The 19573-nt window shown below is 38.6% G+C and overlaps 1 protein-coding gene across 3 annotated transcripts in view; it reads right to left on the bottom strand.

Moving 5' to 3' along the window:
- The window catches only part of LOC111149120 (gamma-aminobutyric acid type A receptor alpha4 subunit), a 67329-nt gene extending 48036 nt beyond the window's left edge, over positions 1-19293 (bottom strand). For 2 of the 3 annotated variants that reach the window (XM_022506044.1, XM_022506045.1), the window contains exons 1-5: positions 19136-19164; positions 18539-18657; positions 3910-3977; positions 2676-2896; positions 2421-2503 (exon numbers count right to left, since the gene is read on the bottom strand). In XM_022506044.1, coding sequence (XP_022361752.1) covers positions 2421-2503; positions 2676-2896; positions 3910-3977; positions 18539-18657; positions 19136-19164 — 520 coding nt within the window. Of the gene's footprint in view, positions 1-2420; positions 2504-2675; positions 2897-3909; positions 3978-18538; positions 18658-19067 lie in introns of all 3 variants that reach the window. The other variant, XM_022506043.1, reaches the window with a different exon arrangement.
- Positions 19294-19573: the final 280 nt, after the last annotated feature.

Below are 19573 nucleotides of genomic sequence, written 5' to 3'. Positions count from 1 at the left end.
TTATGATTTATTCAAACATGCTTAAGATTTAGAAAACCGTAGAGATTAAATGAACAGCCTTGCAACTCAGCATATTTCTTGTTTTTATGTCAAAGAATTGGAGAAGGAATGACTAAAACGAAGCAACTTCAACGTTATATATGCATCAATGCACTGGGATGTGCTTCCATATTCCTAGGATAAGCAGTTGAAAAACAGAAATAATGCTCTTCCACCGAAAAAGTACTTGTTCCATTTCAACTCACTTCCAGTGCTCAACCGAGACTGACTCCTTCCATCCTAAGGCAGTTCTGCCAATTAGAAATGTACCAGATGCTGCCTATAATAATAATACAACAACAACAACAAAACAAATCCTACTCTTGGGAGAACTCTCCAGGGGTCACCTACTCCAGACCACCTCTGGGCAACACCCATGCTGTTTGGGAACCATCCCGCAGTGACAACCGGCTCTGCTGTTTGTAAAGCCCTCCAGGGAAAATAATTACACAACTGGTTCCACTACCTTTAAATTACAATCAGGACATTTTCCCTTCTGTCTTCAACAAGTCCCTCCCAGCGGCAATTTAAGCCCATTTTCTATTATTCGGTGTTCAATGCGAATGGAAACCAGCTGCTAGCTTTACCAGTCTACCCACAACAGATAGTTTGGCTCACACACAAAGAAGCTCAAAAGAACCATGATGAGTTGGTTCCCTCCACAAACCTTCCTAAAATGGCTAGAGCACAGTAGGTCTCCGTGAAATCGCTTAATTCTACAAAGGAGTTGATACCTAGGGAGACTATTTTTTACAAATGATTTTTTTGATTTCACAAAACAAATTCTGAGGCTTGTGTCACCAGTTAGCAGTAGACAGTTAATGTGTCAACATTTCTTTCCTGAAGTATATTCATGCTACTTCATACATTTAAAAGACACCAAATACTATTTTCCTGCCCTTGATATTCTAAAGCAGGTATCCTTCTCTTGACTCTCTTACCTTGATAGAATAACCTTTCTCTTAATGATTCAACATTTCAGGCAGGAGCTAGGGATGTGGGCAAAATGGGTGCAGGCAATCAAAAGGTTACTCTCTTTTTAATTGCTAATCCAAAAAATCAACTTCCAAAGAGTGATTTCTTTATTTAGTGCAAACCCTGATTGAATATCAACGATGTTTAAGTCACTCCAAAGAGTGCTGTGTATGGGAACTAGAAGGGGCTGCGTGGGAAAGAACTTCTGATAAATAAGAACTATCTTGGGGGGAAATTTAAGTTTTTGTAATACCAATGGGTTTTAATTCCGCTCCCAGGGAGATGGCCCTTTTCTTTTTTTCATCTTCTCTCATTAAGTCACTGGTCAGGGAGCAAATGACACTCTCTAGCATTAACTTAGCTCATTGAATACTGGAATACTGTGATTACTAGGGGTTGTAAAAGAAGGGTGATGGCCAGCTCTCATTATTAAGCAATGAACAATGGTAATAGTGGACAACAGTTTCACAATCAGTGCACTAAGGATCTGAAGCAATAATAAAAGCCAGCGCCTATTTGTGGTAGATTCTGACTGAATCAAATATTTGTGGCAGACATTAGAAAGGCAATCTCATTTTTCTGCCATCTCAGAGAAGGAAGCTTGGGGAAAAAGAATTCCATATTCTTTTTTACTCACTTATTTCACCTTCTTGCCTTCACCTCCTCAAAGTATACCCAATTCATCTACCTCACAGATTCTCCTCTAGTGCCATCCTTGTCCAAGCCACCACCATCTTTGATGGCACTAGAGCAATAGCCTCCAACTTTTCTCTGCTTCTACTCTAACCTCCCTACAATCCATTCTCCATAAAAAAGCTGAAATGAAATTGTAAAATGTCAAAGAATGCCAAATCCCCTAGTAAAATCTTCCAAGGGCTTTCCATAACATTTCCAATAGAATTCAAACTCCTTAATGTGGTCTATAATGTGGTATATTACCTGGTTCTGTCTATATAGCAGACCACACCTCCTACTATGCTTTCATTATGCTTCAGCCTCTTTGATACTAACAGCATTGTTGATATTATTCTCACCCTTGTTGTTTCAAGAAACGCTGAATCTTCTCTGGCCCTTTTTCAAATCTGCCATAAAGAAGTCTGCTTATAACAGGCACTGTTCATACTAAAAATCCTTTGTACTTTCTTCATTACACCACCAACACATGGATTTCAGAGGTCCTTAAATTTCACCACTGATTACCAAACTATTATTGTGAGTCAGTCTGCCTAGGCCATCTGTAGTTTTTGGTTTTTGGATATGAGGTTGAAATAGTCTCCTAAAAGTCAAATCTTAGAGAGTTATCATGAACAATGAGTGAAATGGATTATGGGAAATCATGCACATATATAAATATCAGCTTGCATTAGATAAAAATAAATTCTAACAATATTTGTATTGTAACTTACAACTTCCAAATTTCAAAGGGCATGCATGACCATCCATGGGGAAATCCACCAATCTCATGGGACACTCTGCACTTATGGTGAGTCTACAGTGGAAAAATTCAATTAAAATTAACTCTCACTTTACAAATGATTTTATGACACCTAAAATGAGAAGGATGGAAAGAAGGAAGGAAGAACAGAAAAAGGGGGAAAGGGAAGGAGGAAAGAATAGGAAAAAAGCATAAAAAAAGAAGGAAAAAGAAAAAAAATGACTACCTCATTGTGTATAAAATAGTGCCATTTCTCATAATTCTAAAAAGCTTATTTGGAGCTGTCATATTATGTGAAACCGATTTCTTTCCATTCCTGAAGAAAGTATCAGGGGTCCATACTTTTGTTACCATCATATTGTTCAATCTCAAAATTTCAATGGGGCCATCATATTTTAGTCTTTTGTCAATCCATGTCTGTCTGAAGAACACATCCATTGTGTATTCCTAGGGAAATTAGTTTTTGACATATTCAAATCACACATGACTACACATAAATATGCATTAAATTCTAGCCTCCTTTCCACTCATTAAAAAAAAAAACTACCCAAATAAAAACTAAATTAATAGGAGCAGAAATTTTCTTAAGTCAATGGAGCTATAAGATCCTCAGCAATTAGAGCATGTTGTGTCCATCTTGATACCTTAATCTTCTACTTTATTAGATAAGTAAATTACCATACACATGAGTCATTCAAGATTAATTACCATTATTTAATAGAACCACCAGCACCAGGTAATTACAGTTGTGCTTTAGACCAGGTAGCAAAATTAGTAAAAGTGTAGCAAATATCATGGCATAATCCATCATAAAATTGTAGGCATCTCTAAGACAAAGTAAAATTTTTAAAAACCAATTATATATTAACAGAATTTATTAAAGTTAACCTAAGAGCTAAGAGCTTAAGGTCAAGGAAGAAAGGTCAAGCTGGCTCTCTGATCTTTAAACTGCATATATTTACTATTAGAGGCACAACTGAATGGATAAATTCATCCTGATCAGTGTTTGGTGTTCTAACTTCTTGAAGCATGAGAGAGAGGCAGGAGGAGAAGGAGTTGGGGTGGGCGCAGGGAGTGAGCAATTGGGCCAACATGGAATACTAAACGTGATTAGGGGAACAGTATAGCTTCATACAAAAACTAATTACACTCTTCAATTGTCTCCTCCTCAATAATTTTCTAAGGGAAAAAATTACTACATAAAGGGTTGTGCCGTGGAGACTAGTAATAGGAAAGTTCTTTTCTTTGTGAGAATAACTCTAAACCAAAAAATAGTTAAATGTTAGAGCCAAAATGCAAATTAAATGACTTACTCCTTATAAACTTTTGAAACTAGGCGGTTCTTTGACTTGCTAGCTGTGTGTAATTAATGACAAAATAAATATTAAAATATAAATTGCCTCTCTTCTGAATGTTTTCTTCAAACCTCAAGAGGTACAGTAAATTTCCTAAGTACCTACCATTTCAACATCAGAGACGGGTCCAAAGCTGGTGACATATATATCAGTTTTTACTTCTGTAACAGGACCTAGTAGGTATAAAGTAAATGAGTGAAAAAAATTACCAATTTTATAGGCAAGGAGGATAAAGAATAAATACAGATATGCTATATCATGTTTTTATAGGCATCTTAAATTTTCAGTGAGATGATGCATCTCTCCAAAAATGAAAAAAAAAAAAATGTAGACAAAAGAACAACAGAACCAGAAAGCAGTGTTTATTTATAGGCAAAACAAACAAGCAAACAAACAAAAAATGCCACCCTAGATACTTAGGGGAGCCTTGCTTCTTCAAAAACACATCACCTCCAGGCTCTGTTATGACAGGCAGTGCAGGGGAAAAAAAGCTTTCAGCCTTTGTAATTTTTTATAGTCCATCATCTGATTGGCCATCGAGCTGTTAAAAAGAGGAAATGTAACTACGAGAGTGAGGAGACAAACCCTAAGAGTTGTAAGGGATGCATCTTTGGAGAGCTGACAATTCTGGGAAATAACTTAAGCACAGAAATGATTCAGGTCACCTTTAACAATCGGCAGACCATCCACTGGTGACTGAGATCAAAGATAAACTCTCCTACAAGTCAGACCTATTCACTTCTTGCCACCTACTAGCCATTTCATCTTGAGCGGGCTATGGAACCTCTCAGAAGCAGCAGCCTCAGATATAGGCAAGACTGTTGATAGGGATCAAATGAAATTTCTCATACGAAACCGCAGTGACTCTCTTACAAGAGTACTTATTAAGGAGTAGTTTCTCTTTGCTTCTGATAATGGCCACTACTGAGATTCTTTCCCAAGCCTAAATAAGGCTGGTTCTGAAACAAACACATAGGTGTGTTTGGCAGAAGAAAAAGGTGGGGGCATCTTGACCATGGGGGTGACACAGGTTTTAGACAAAGGAAGATTTCCACAATCTGGGTTTAGCATGGTGCTTAAAATCAGGAACTGTGGAATTTAAATTTGGCTCTAACACTTTTTAAATATAATCTTAGTCAAGCCATGAATCCTGAGAGGTAAAGGTTTTAATGAGTATTAACTGAAATTATAAATGTAAATGACTTGTCCCAGTCTCTAGAATATAATGCACTCAATAATGATAGTAAGTTATTATATATACCTTTTTTATTACTAATAAAAATTAAAAAAAATTGTTGCCCTCTTGGACACCATTTAAATGATAGTTTATAACATTGTTTGGCCAGAATCTACATAATCCATACTGGAAAGATAACATCTGTTATCAAAATAGATTATTTCCTTTGGATACTGTTTGGGCAATTGGATTTATGCCAAGGGTGGGGGAAGAGAAAGAGTAGTTGGTATAGCTTAATGTCCTAGGTTTAAAGTTGTCTTCATAAAAATGAATCAGAATATTTCTCACTGTATAGAACAAAGACTGAGCCGCAGGAAAAAAAATAATTTGGAGAAGAATGAGAAAATTCTTTCTTAAATAAGTATCCTAAGAAAAATATATACTTTGTAAGTATACTGAAAGAAAAGTCCTAGATTAAATTGATCCATCATGAGCTTTCATTAAAAAAAAAAAAAAAAACCCTTTCGAAAACAGAGAAAATAAGTTACTTAAAATAATTAAGGTTGCATATGTCCTGACAACCGAACCATTTGTTTGATAAGATTCTTGAGAATTCAAAAGTTACTTTATTTTTTTATTTATATATATATATATATTTTAAATTTTTTTGTTAACATACAATGTATTACTGTTTTCAGGGGTACAAGTCTGTGAATCATCAGTCTTACACAATTCTCAGCATTCACCATAGCACATACCCTCCCCAATGTCTGTCACCCAGCCATCCTATCTCTCCCACCTCCCTCCCCTCCAACAAGCCTCAGTTTGTTTTCTGAGATTAAGAGACTCTTATGGTTTGTCTCCTTCTCTGGTTTCCTCTTGTTTCATTTTTTCCCTCTCATCCTTCAAGATCTTCTGCTTTGTTTGGAATTTGAGAATCAAAAGTTACTTTAAAGATCAATTTAGGGCAGTAGTTTTCAAACTTTCACTGGATCAGAATCACCCAAAGGTTTGTTAAAGCAGCAATGCTGGGCCCCCACCCTAGCCCTGCTGATTGAGTAGGTCTAAGGTGGAGCCTGGCAATTTGCATTTCTAGCAACTCCTTAGGTGATACAGTTCATTTTATTCTAGTTTACAGACTGTGTTCATCTGATTTCTAGAATAGTATTTACCCAACAATGTCCTGTAAAATATTATTACTGTAAGTATTCAATGGGAGTAAGGGAAGTATAGGAGAGGAATTAGGCCAATGATATTTTTACTTACAAATTTACTTTAAGGTGTGTGGGGTTATGCTAAGTCTTGTAGTTACAGTGATTCCATGATAATAATGGGTATTTTCCAATTCTTATATAATACTTTCTTAATGATTCTTGGAAAAATATTTATGTCCGGAATTACAATCTTCGTATTGTTTAGTTTGTTTGTGACATTATTCAGTATTTGTTTTACATGATCATATAGGTCTTTGAGATTAAGTGAGATTCTAAAAATATGTGACTGGAAGAGAGATTTCATTTGGACACTCACTTAATAAACATTCACTGAGTGAGCACCTGCTGAGTATCAGGTTCTGTACTAGGCCCTGGTACGAGAGTGGTAACCAAGACTTAGGCGTTCCCTGTCTCACTGGGTGTTATATGTAGGTAATGAATCACTAAATTCTACTCCTGAAACCAATATTACACTACATGTTAACTAACTAGAATTTAAATAAAAATTTGAAAAATAAAATAAATTTAAACACAATAAATAAATAAATAAATTCCCTGCTTCAGGGAGTTAACATGCTATTAGAAGAGTTTGAGTGTACATAATAAAGAAATAAATTGAATGGAAGACTCTTTTTATTCATAAGAGGTACAAAACAGGCTGGTAATGGAGTAAGAGGCTGGGAAAGCCTAGATTTTTGAGCCACTCTTCAAAGTGGAAACTTTTAAACTGAGACCTGGAGGGTAAACATGAGTCACTAGAAGAACAGAGAGAATTGTCATTCCAAGCATAAAGTACTTCAGGGTAAAAGCTCAGAGTCAGGAGAGACCTTACTGTGTTCGGGGACTAGAAAAGAGGCCAGTGAGGCTGGCGCAAAGGAGGTAAGGAAGAGAATGATAAGAAATGAAAGTCACATAAACAGAATGAAAACCAGTCAGTGGGCAGAGACCTACTCCTGAGTCCATATTCTAAAAGGGCATTTTTTAAAAAAGATTTTATTTATTTATTTGACTGAGAGAGAGAGATCGCAAGTAGGCAGAGAGGCAGGCAGAGAGAGGAGGGGGAAGCAGGCTCTCCGCAAAGCAGAGAACTGGATGTGGGGCTCGATCCCAGGACCCTGGGATCATGGCCTGAGCCGAAGGCAGAGGCTTAACCCACTGAGCCACCCAGGTGTCCCCTAAAGGGGCATCTTTTAAGCAACATACTTAAAATACATGTTCTAGTAACAGTTGTTAAAACTACATGGAAAAGAACTTGTAGAAATCCTGGTGACAGGTGGGCCACACATGGAGAGGTTGTTATGGGCTGAATTATGTTCTTCTCAAATTCATACGTTGAAGTCCTAACACCCAGTAGCTCAGAATATGACTATATTTAGAATTAGGGTCTTTAAAAAAGGAAATTAGGTTAAAATGAGGTCTTTAGGATGGACTCGAATCCAATGTGACTGGTGCCCTTAAAAGAAGAGGAGATTAGGACACAGAACCACACAGTAGAAAGACCATGTGAAGACAGAGAAGATAACCATCCACAACAAAGGAGAGGACTTAGAGGAAACCAAGCCTGCTGACACCTTGATATTGCTATTGTTTAAGCTACTCTGTCTGTGGCATTTTATAATGGCCTCCCAAGCAAGAGCATACAGAAATACAAAAGAAACAATTTTCTTCTGTTCTTTCCCAAAGTTTCCTCCCTCTGATATTCAGTTCAGCTCTGCCTTGGGCTATAAGGAAGTTTGATTTTTTATCCCTTAATCATTGGAAGGCCATCAAGAGTTTGAAGTAGGAAATTATATGATTTGAATTATATTCTTTATAAAATCACTCTGGCAGCTGTATGAACAGTAAATTATAGAGGAGAGGAGCAAGTGTAGAGGAAGGGCTCTTATAAAAGGCTGCCATACCAGCCCAGTTGAGAAATGATGACGGCCTACACTAGGAATGCAGCAACAAGGATGGAGGTTAACAGATCACGGGGCATGCTGGTGTGTCACTACTCACAGGGAAAAGGATTTTTCCCCAAAGAGCAAAGAGCAGAGACATAATAATTCTATTTATTGAAGGCCTACCATGTGCCAGGAGGGCTACTAGCCTCTTTCCATACACTATTTCATTTAATTCTCACAACACACTCAAGGGGTGATATTATCATGAGAATTTTATGGATCTGGAAACTGAGCTCACAGAGTTTAAATATCATACACCAGAGCCAGAATTATAACCCCCTTGTATTGATTTCCCAGTACATTCTAGCTTTACTATGTTAATGATATAATTAAATAATAAATCAGTAGTTAATTGCTTATGTAATGTCCTATCTATTACATAACACGCCATATCTAAATTTCCTAAATTTTGTTTATGCCTAATTTCTGAGCTATGTTCTTGCAGCTCTTTCTATGCCTTTGTTCTTATCTTATTATAGCCTGCTTGGGTCTGTCTTTCTTCCCTTAACAGCAAAGACGAAATCTTAATCCTCTCTTGAACTTCTCAACTAGCATCGTGCTTTGCACATACTAGGTGGTGAATATCTACATGTCTGTGTTCTTAATATCATCCCACCAGTGATTTAAAACTTCCTAAAAAGAAAAATTACTTGGATTCATTTGTTATACCAGTTAAGCTAAAAATATTTCCTGATTAAAGCAGAAAATGTGTCTTATTTATATTTGTATCCTTTCCCAGAACTAATCTCAGGCCACAATGAAATGGGTTTCCAATAAATCAGTTTTCTATGAATAATGGTCGCTATGTAATTAAGAATAATTCTTAGAGACGCTTCCCCTAACACTACTGTTTAGGACATTCAAATCAACCTTACTAAGAGCATAATTACGTAGAAACCAGATAATTTGGGGCTTGGAAGGACTTCTCATAAATGTTATATGCATTTGTATAACATCAAAGACATATTTTATTTTAAAAATCCTACTTCTTTGGTAATGGGGGAATGCTTTTTAATCCCCAAAATATAGTTGGCATTTTATAAGGCAAACAAAGTCATCTTCAGTAGGGTCTGAAATAAAGAGCCAAAACTACCAAGATGAAATGCAGAAGAATATTCCCATCTTATTAATGAGTTGAACTTGGGTGGACAGTAGAAAAACAATTCACAATGTGTCAGATAATTTTCCACTGCTAACTTTACTTCAGCTGTATGGACTTGGTCAAAAGATATAACGATTTAATTTTTTCCACCAATAACAGTATCCAATTTGCTGTAACACCAGGAGAAAGACCTCAGATGTTTTGCTAATACTGAAACATGTCAATCCTTATTCCTAGTGTGTCCCCAGTTACCCACTTGAGGACATATTTCTGGTTTTTCAGCCACCTAAGATCATGCATCCAGCTATAGCTTACAAAACACAGCTGATGTGTTTCTAAAAATCAAGTACTTAGGACATATAATAACAACAAGGAATCTTGAGTGATATATTTAAAGAAATATCTAATTTTGTTTGTCACTAAAAATACAGAAATGCTAACCTTCTTACAGAATAAACAAAGAAGAGATACCCATTGACAACACAGGAAAAACAGAGCTATCAATTTTACTTAGATATCATTAATAGTGTTTCCTATGTCCTATGATCCTTCTATCAATCCAGGTCAACTTTTTAAATGACTAAAGTACTTAAATACATAAGAAGAGCATTTTAAAAAACAATGAAATATGAGCAAAAGACGAAAATGCTCTTCACAGAAGGAAAATTCTTATAGGCAATAAAGGTTTGAAAGATGTTTGACCATATTCAAAATCAGAAAATTCTAATTATTTCACAATCCAATGCCATTTCAAGTATATATAGACATATATGTATGTATATATATGCACACACACATACATATATGTGTATGTATATGTATGTATATGTATGTATATGTATATGATTGAAGGTTTTGTGGATCCTGAATCTCATATTCATTGTAAATGAGAGTTTGAATTTGTAAAACCACCACAGAAAACAGTTTGGCATGATCTCATCAAGTCGAACTCCCACTTACATGAAGATCCAGAAAAATCCATTCCTGGATATATATGCAAAAGAAACTTTTGCACATTTACAGCAGGAAATTTGGGCCAGAATATTCACAGCAACACAATCTTGGAAATAAGCAAAATGCCTACTGCCAACAGAGAAGATGAATAAACTGGTTCCTATGAAGTGGAAATATCACACAGCAATCCAATGAATGATCTATAGCAATACGCAACAGCAAGAATGAATCTTAGTGATACACGATTAAGTGGGAAAAAAAAAAAACACACCTAAAGCTAATATAGAACATGTTCAAAACCACTAAATTTTTGTAATTGAAATTTAAATAAAAGTTGAGTTAAAGTAATATTCAAGGGAAAATTATGAAATAATTTAAAAAGGACTCAGAATGGTGGTAACTGTGGTTGGGGCAGACAGGAGGAGAGGATGAGGGAGACTCCCTAGCAGGATGGAAGTTGTCACCGTTGTGCAGTTCAATGACTGAACTGCTGTGTTTATGACAGTTCAATGAATGACTGAATGGATGGGTGGGCAGATCAAAAGAAGGTCACATACGGACCAATAATGAGAGTAATTGTTAAACAAGTATTCTTAATTCAGAATCCAGCTCTGTATACAAGAAGCTTTTAAAAAGAAACACAATAAAAAGGCCTAGAAAATAATATAATGAACGTTGATGTATTTTTCACCTAAAAGAAAACAAACAGCCCAGTGAAATATTATTTACATCTCCATAAAGTTACTAATAGCCTATATCTAGATTTTACAGTGCCTTTTTGGGGAAACACCAAATATCCTTGCCCTAAAGAAAATGCAAATATACGACAGTGGTGGTACATCTTTTTTGCTGTACCAAGTAAATAACAAAGTAAATTTATGTTCTGGGTTCTGTAGTCTCTTATCATCTCAAGGGCGTCTTTCTTTCAGTTATCCCTTCCCTCCACTGTGATATTACATTATCCCCTACTAGATTATTCCAGTAGTACACAGATGTATTCTGATATTTCTAATCTTAAAAGAAGGCAAACTTTCCTCTTTCTATTCCCCTTCACATTTTGAATTTCCAGAAAAAAAAAAAATCCGTACACACTGCCTCGAGTTCTTCCCTTTCTTTTCACTCTGCCATCTATTGTAACCTGGTTTTCATGCTCCGGAGCCACTTAACTTCCTTTCATCACTATCTAGTTTTCCCTATCTACAGCATTGTTTCCATGGGCTTAAAAAATAATTTAATTTCTCCCATTTTTAAAGAAGCTCTCTTGATCCAACTTCTCCCTCCATTTAATCACCCCATTTCTCTGCTCCCCTGTACAAAAATCCAGAGGCTCCTCCCATCCCCCCCAATCAGATTTTTACATCCACCACACCACCAAAGCTGCTCTGTCAAAATCAGCGAAAAGGTAGATATTGCTAAAAGCAGTGAACAATTTTATGTTCTGTTCTTTCTCAATCTATTAGGAGCATTAAGAAGTGAATGATAAAAAAGAAGAAGAAGAAGAAGAAGAAGAAGAAGAAGAAGAAGAAGAAGAAGAAGGAAGAAGAAGTTGAATGATCAATCACACCTCCTCTTTTTACTCACCATCCAGTGTGCTATGCTGAGATTTTCCTCCTATGTCAAAGGCCCCCCTCCTCAGTCTTCTTGGGACAGAGATTCTTGCGAACTCCCCACCTCTTAACACTGGAGACTTCAGAATTCTATACCTGTGCCTCTTTCATATCATCCTTAATCTTTCTCTTTTTTTTTTTTTTTTAAGATTTATTTGACAGACAGAGATCATGAGTAGACAGAGAGGCAGGCAGAGAGAGAGGAAGGGAAGCAGGCTCCCAGCTGAGCAGAGATCCTGATGCGGGATTTGATCCCAGGACACTGGGATCATGACCTGAGTCGATAGCAGAGGCTTTAACCCACTGAGCCACCCAGGCACACCTCATCCTTAATCTCTTGATGGTCCCTGTAGTCTTATGGTTTTAAGTACTATATATATTGACATACCAATCATCCTGCTTTCCAGATTCATCTTCACTTAATGTCCAATAGGCATCTTGACTTAACATATCCACATACAAATTGTTCATTCACACCCCTCATCTGCTTCTGCCACAGTGTTGGCAACTCTATTTTTTAGGTGTTCAAGTCAAAAACTTTGGTGTCAGACACCTCCTTTTTTCTCACACTCCTCAATTTAGCTGTCATTAGTGGACCAACGCTTTGAAACCTAGCCAGAACCAGATCATTTCTTCCCACTTCACAAGCTTCATGCATCTGGCTTGGTCAATACATCCATCATCTCTCACCTAGTTAATTATGAAAACATCTATGCGTTTGCCCTTGACCCTAAGCGGCTTTTGTCACTACAGCAACCAACGTGAGTCTTTGAAAATTGGGCAGTTTAGGACTTGCCCCTGTTAGAATCCCTCTAATCACTTGTGATCTGACTCAAAGTAACACTAAAGTATTTATCAGCTTGCAAAGCTTTACACAACCTCATTTTTGTATCATACCAACCCCTTCTTACTCCTCAGTCCTGTTAAACTTGACTACAGCAACTCTAACTTGCATGCTTGGTGGTTTCACACATAGTGTTTCTTCTAACACAAACGTGGCTTCTCCTTTTACCCGCTTAAGATCATTGTTCAAAATATCACCTTCTCATTGAAGTTTTTCCTACTACTTTCATTAAAACTACAGCCCCTCCCCTGTTTTTTAATATTCCATAGCAGTTATCGACTTCGGACACTATATTTTACTTATTTCTGTTGCTCATTTTCTGTCTCTTTCACTAGATTGTCAGCTCATTGAAGGCAGAGAACTGCATTTATTTTGTTTACTAATGCATTTCTCGGTGCCATCCTAGAACAGTGCCTGACACATATCATATGATTAATAAGGAGTTGATGAAAAGTAAATGAAATGAAACATCTCCATGTGGTTAGCCTTATCTTACTTAATCTTAAAAGAATTTGAGAGGCTTCTCATCCTTCCTCCCTAAGACATTCCATTCTCTTTACTTCTAGAATTTCACAGGCTCTGAGTGCCCACCTGTATCACAATCATCCTCCTCTGACAATTCTAGGTTTTCTGCCCTTCCTCAATTGTTAGTGTTCTTTGAGGCTTGGTTCTGGTCTCCTTGCCCTTTCTATACTCTTTTTTAGGGATCTATTCTCATAGCGTTGTATGCTGTGACACTCTTGTGTATCTGCAGTTAAAACTCTTTTGTGATATCCAAATATGTACAACCACTAGGACTCCACATATTTACTCTAACATTCTTCACATATCCGCACCTGATTTCTTGACTTCACCCCATCTCTCTTCTCCCTCTTTCCCTCCTTCCTAATTTAAAAAGCACCATCCTCTACCCACTTTCTCAAAATAAAAATCCAGGAGTCATTTTTTTTACTTCTCCCTCTCCTTTACCACCCATATGAAATCCATCTCCAATGATCTGTTGAATTATACCTCCAAAATGTGCCTCAATTTTTCCACTTAAATCTATCTTTACTACATCTACTGCTGTATACCAAGCCACCATGAACTTAACAAAGAGAACCTCCCCGACAACCCCAGAAAAAACTTCTTTGCTGGTCTCCTTGTTCCAATTTTGCCCAACCTCTGTATCTAAGTTTTTCTTTTTATTATGCAGCAACCAAAGGGATCACATTACAATCTGAGTCATATCAGGTCATTCCCTCCACCGAAAAAACTCCAGTGGCTTCCAGGTTCACTAAAAAAGGATCAAAACTCTTTTACAAAGGGCCTTGCCTGCTCTGGCCTCTGCTTACCACAAGGAGCTAGACCTGTGAGATTCTTTTTCTTGTTTTATTACTACCTTCCCGGAATGCCTTTCACCAAACCCCCTTCACTGTCTGAATCACACTAACTTGTCATCTACCTTAGAATCCTTACACTCATTCTCTTTCTTTCTTTCCTGCCTGAGAACAGCTTTTGCTTACCTTTTCCATATCCATCACCTTCAGGGCTCAACTTACAAGATATTCTTCACCATCTGAAAATGTATCTGAAGTAGATCCCTTACCCAGTTAATTCTCTATCTTAGCATGCTTTTAGACTGTTCCACAGCATTATCTTTAATATTTTGTTATTTGTTTCTTTGTTATTTTTATCTCTCTACACTGTTTAGTTCTAAAGTTCACAAGGGCCTGTGTCTGATTCAGAATAATACCTTTACAACCTCACACTGTTCCTGATACATAGTGATCTCAATATCTATTGGTTCAACAAATGGATGTTAAATGACAGTGACAAATCAAAAGAGAATGAAGCTTTACTTTTCTGTTGCCCTAGGGATTTGAGGTGTTCTTTTTGTCTACACATTTTAAAAGGTTTATTTTCTGTAGACATTCAATTAATAAGGCTAGCACATGGTTAGTGCATTTTGGCTAGGATATAGATCATTTGAAAACATTGCAAGAATATTTTTATTTGTGTAGGGAACTTATTCCAAATTTACCTAAGTATATATACTTCTCCATATTTGCTTTTCCATTTTAAAATGTTATTAGAGCTTTAGAATAAAAGTTCTCATTTCGCTCCTTTGGGGGAAATGCAGTTTTGCTTATTTTAATAACGTACTTAGGAACAAGAAGGTATGTTAATGAAAATTTCACTCTTGGTAAACAGAAGGATGTAAGAAAGCTTTAGAAGTGGATGTAGCAATAGACCAGCTGCCTGGTCCATTGGTGGTCTATTAGTAGTTTTAGGGTTCTTGAGCAATTCATTGGAACTTTTCCCAGCCTCCCCTCTAACATAGGGATGATGCCCACCCTGCCTATCTCTTTGTGTTGTTAGGAGAATCTTATTAAATATTGTATGCAAAAAGGTTTCTAAACAGTAGAGGACCTCACTAACGTGAAGTCCAGCTAGGCTAGTGAGCAACCTTGCAAAACTGACCTGATGGTTTGTTCCCATTTCAGGGAGGTTGTGGAAGATGATCCAAGGCAATTATCGTTAGTCGAAGTATTTATTACTCCAGATCATGTGCCTCAAAAGACTGAAATGTACAAGGGTTGCGCAATCCTTCAATATATGTAAGTGGTTAAGGGCTGGCTTCCTAAGCCATCTCCTGGAGGTTAATACCTTAGCTGTGCATTTTTAAGATGGCGTAGAACAGTGTTGAAAGCAGCGAAGAGCATAGGGGAATGATTTTCTAGCTCCTTTATGGAAGGGTACACTTGCATGCCACTTCTAAGCGGGTGCAAGCTACTTCAAGATGACAGCAGACTGATTTGTCAGAGGCCAAAAGAACTACACCCCTTCAAAAGTCCCAATCTGGCCTCTCTCACCATGTCTCCTTCCTTCTCTTCTCACCTTTTCCCCTTTTCTTCTCCAATGGGAGAATGTGGGAGACAGGGAGAGGAGACCCTGGAGGGATGAAAAGAAGAGAATGATTTCTGTTCCTTTTACTTCCCTGTTGCAAGCTGTGCCGCTGAGTTAAAAATATGTAATTTAGTTTCCAAATCTATTCCAACCCCTGCCGGCCTACTGAACAATCACAAACCATCCAATTTCAATTCAAATCTTTGCTTTTAGCTTTATTTTAAATGGAACACAGCTAAGTTGTATAAACAGATATAAAGTAAATGCTCCACAAAGAGCAGAAGTAGGATTAAAGGGACCAGGAAGTAAATCTGTATTTATAGCAAACTGACCAAAGTCTGAATTGTTTTCATTTTATTTTTAAAATGCCAAACTTTCCACAAAGTATTGAAATGTCAAAAAGGGACCAAACTTGTGGTATCCAAGAGTCTGTGCTAAGAATGAGTATTTTCTTATTATTTTCAGTGATGCTCATTTACAACATCCTGTAAACAGATTACATGGTTTGGGCAGGTGAGAACTACGATTCCCCTGTCACATTTGGTATGCTATGCCTTTACAGAGAATGACCCATTTCCAAAAAAAATTAATCACGTTTACCCAAATATTTATGAGCACAGCCAAAAAAATTGTGTAATATAGTAAATTTTTAATGATTAAGTAACTGCTAACACTTGAAGTAAGGTGAATTCAACCTCTTCCCATAAAGCTATGAAAGTATCTCCAGGTGGGTAATGCAGATCACTTGGCAGTGACAAGTGAGACGACTAATAATGCCCTTGAGACAGTTCAGCAATCCTGTAGCTAGCCAGAATCTAGCAATGGCTTACATAGATTGATTTCATTCATTTTATTGTCTACACAATATTACGGGACAAGGTGGTTGGTGTAAGGGACGCATCTACGATGGGTTCCTTCTTCTTTTTGAGTTGTACTTGTATTATAACCAATTGGGCAGGTATTATTTCAACTTCTGCCATTTAATAATAAAACCATATCATTTCAGTTATAATTTTTCACTTTATGTTCAGGCACATCAATTCTCTAATAAATACTTAAACTCATGTGATTTGGTATTTCTGTTATTTTTTTTCCATACTTAAAATGTCATGTTTAAAAGCTTTATGGGAGGATAAAACTTCTTTTATTGATATAATATAGTCTTCAGTGATGACCTGTCATCTGAAATATTCTCCACAAAATTCTTTTTTGGATATAAAGTGATAATTTCTCAGTCACTTGTGAAAGATTGTGCATTGATAAATGATTCACTTCTGCAAGGAAGGCTCTTTTCAGATTTGCATGATGGCAAATGCAGGGCTGAATATCCTACTCCTGGAGAGGCAATGTGAGAAGAACTAGGAGAATCTTTCATCCTTCTCATCCAGATTTATCACTGTCGACATGCAAAAACTCAATTAATACCCTCAACAACCCCCTATAGCCCTCTCAATAAAATCCAGAAAAAGTTTGGGATCAGAAGATCTGATTCCAGCCAACCATTAATATGTTCTCTGTCCCTGTATAAATCACTTTCCATTTCTAATCTTTAGTGTCCTCATTTGTTTAATGAGAAGAACCAGACTCATCAGACTCCAAAAAAATCATCCAGCTCCGCTCTCTCCAATTCTATTTTACTTCTGATAATTCTTTCAAACCTGAGACCATATCTAATTCTGTCCTCTATCACGAGAATGTCCTGCTCCCTTTCACTTTCTCCACACACTCAAGTCAGGAAGCTTAATGTGCCCTGTGCTGCTAATATCATGTGATGCTTGCCACATACCATCTGATATCCCCTCAGTCTTCATGGGTTTGTCTCTTAAATATACAACCTGACCTGGGTTCACATCCTACCCATGCCACTTACCAGCTGTGAACTTGAACTGGTTACTTAACTTCCCAAGCCTCAATTTCTTCATCTGTAAAATGGGGATAGTAAGAACTTACTCTCAGTAATGCCTATAAAATGCCTGGTATATATGAAAATTCAAATAAATAAATACAATATTAGTAGTTATTACTGTTATTACTGCTACTACTACTAAGAGGTTCCTTTAAGATAGAGCTTGTTTCTTCTTCAGCTCACTTCCCAGTGCACAACTAGCTCCGTGTAATTGGAAAGAACAGGGACTTGGTGGTCAGAAGACCTGAGCTGACACTTGGAGTAAAGTCATATGTTCTCTCTGAACTGGACTGAGCGACTGAACAGGTGTTTGGGGGTCAGAAGCATATCTTGAGATTCTGCGAACACAGTGCCTAGCACAATGCTTGCCACATAGATTCTCATTATATAAGCGAACAGAATATGAACATGCAAGAGAGCAGCAGTACAGTTAATATATGTGCCTCTATTATAGTCATTATAAATACTTAAGGAAGAACTAAAGCTGAAACACCTCTGACTCCAAAGTCTTAGAAGGGAAGTAAATGCCATCTCCCCAAATAAAGTAAAAATTCATCCCACTGTGGAGGAGAACAGCAAAGGACTGGGTTCTCTAGCAGAGCGGGCAGCTTCGTGCCCCAGATTCATGTCCTAGGTAGAACACGGTGGCGAGGTTTTGGCAGAGGGACAGACACCACGTGGGAGGACAAGGGACTTGGGATCGGTTGCCTCAAGTGCAACCTGCTCTGAGCAAAGTGGCCAGGTGCAGGGGAAGTCCATTCTCAGGGTGCAGCGCAGCTGGGCAACCGAGCCCCAAGTTCCCATTTTTGACTCTTTCCCTCCAACCTCCCCCACCCAGCAGTTAGGTCCCGGAAGGTAATTAGTGTGGGGGAGAGGCAAAGCTTCTGAGGCGGCAGGGAGATGGGAAAGTACTGGTGGGGGCGGTCTTCTTGTCAGAGGTCTCATCAAGGGGAAGGGGGGTGGGGGGGGAGGGAGAGACAGAGAGACTGAGAGAGAAATTTTTCATTTTTCCACTCGAGGCATACCTAATGATACACAGACAGGCAGACCGAGAGAGGGACAGACAGGACACACGTGAGCGTTTGAAATCGTTCATACCCCCAAATCCAGGACGCAGCCTGTTGTCATAACCATCGAGTAAGCTGTCCAGGATGCGGGTAAAATTTTCCGGGCATAATTTCTCCTCCTTTTGGTTCTCTCCTGGGGATTCGTTTAAACTGCAAACGCAAGGGGGGAAAAAAGAAGAAAAAAAAATAAAAACGAAAAACAAAAACGGCAGAAGGGGTTGTTTTAAGAATCGATCACAGAACAGGTGGAAACAGGTTTATCTTCTAGGGAAAGAGTCTCTTGCCCCAAGCTGAAGGAGGCAGATGTGAAGGATGGGGGACAGAGAAATGGTCAAGAAAGGCGCACCCAGTGCACACGCACCCCAAAACCCACACTCTTCTTGCACCCGGTGCCCCTTCTGCTTTTCGCGTCTACTTGGGCACAGAAAAGCCCAGCTGCGGCCCCTGACCTTACAGTCCAGACCGGAGGGTCTTCTTTGCCCTGGGAGGGGCGGCGGCCAGCGGGGGCCCAGAGCTGGCCACCTCTCCACCCCTGTGACTCTGGACCCCAGGGAACTCACCAAGCCGCCAGGCACAGGAAGTGCAGGAGGGCGAAACTGACCCGGGAGGACGTAGCGATCGCGGGTACCTTCTTGGCAGAAACCATCTTTGCAACATGCCATACTTTAAGCCTGTTCACGTTTCCAGGCTCTCAAGATGCCCTGAGCAGGGTGCGAGGCGAGGGCAGAGGCTCTCCGCGGCGTGCGCACACTCGCGCTCACACTCGCCCGCGCTCACACTCGCCCGCGCTCAGCCAGCCCGAGCCGCGGTGGGCGCGTGTGTGCACGCGGGCCAGGGGGAGGCGGAACCTGCCTGCCATCGCCCCCTCCTTTTCTCGCTGAGCTCCCAATGTGTATGCAGAGCTATGTATACCGCTCAACACCCTTTCGTGCCCGCACCGGGAAGCTTCGGAGGTTAACATTGCCGCGCTTGCACCGAAAGGCTGAGCAAGTTCTTTCCAACCTTTAACTCCGGTTTTCCGCCCCTCCTCACGACTGCCATCCCCAACCCCAAATGGGTCCTTGCC

This window comes from Enhydra lutris, unplaced genomic scaffold (genome assembly GCF_002288905.1).
Source record: "Enhydra lutris kenyoni isolate GAN:26980312 unplaced genomic scaffold, ASM228890v2 scaffoldscaffold21, whole genome shotgun sequence".
Classification (NCBI taxonomy): Eukaryota; Metazoa; Chordata; class Mammalia; order Carnivora; family Mustelidae; genus Enhydra; species Enhydra lutris.
Note: the sequence above shows the minus strand (reverse complement) of the source record. Positions and strands in the feature narration are given on the sequence as shown.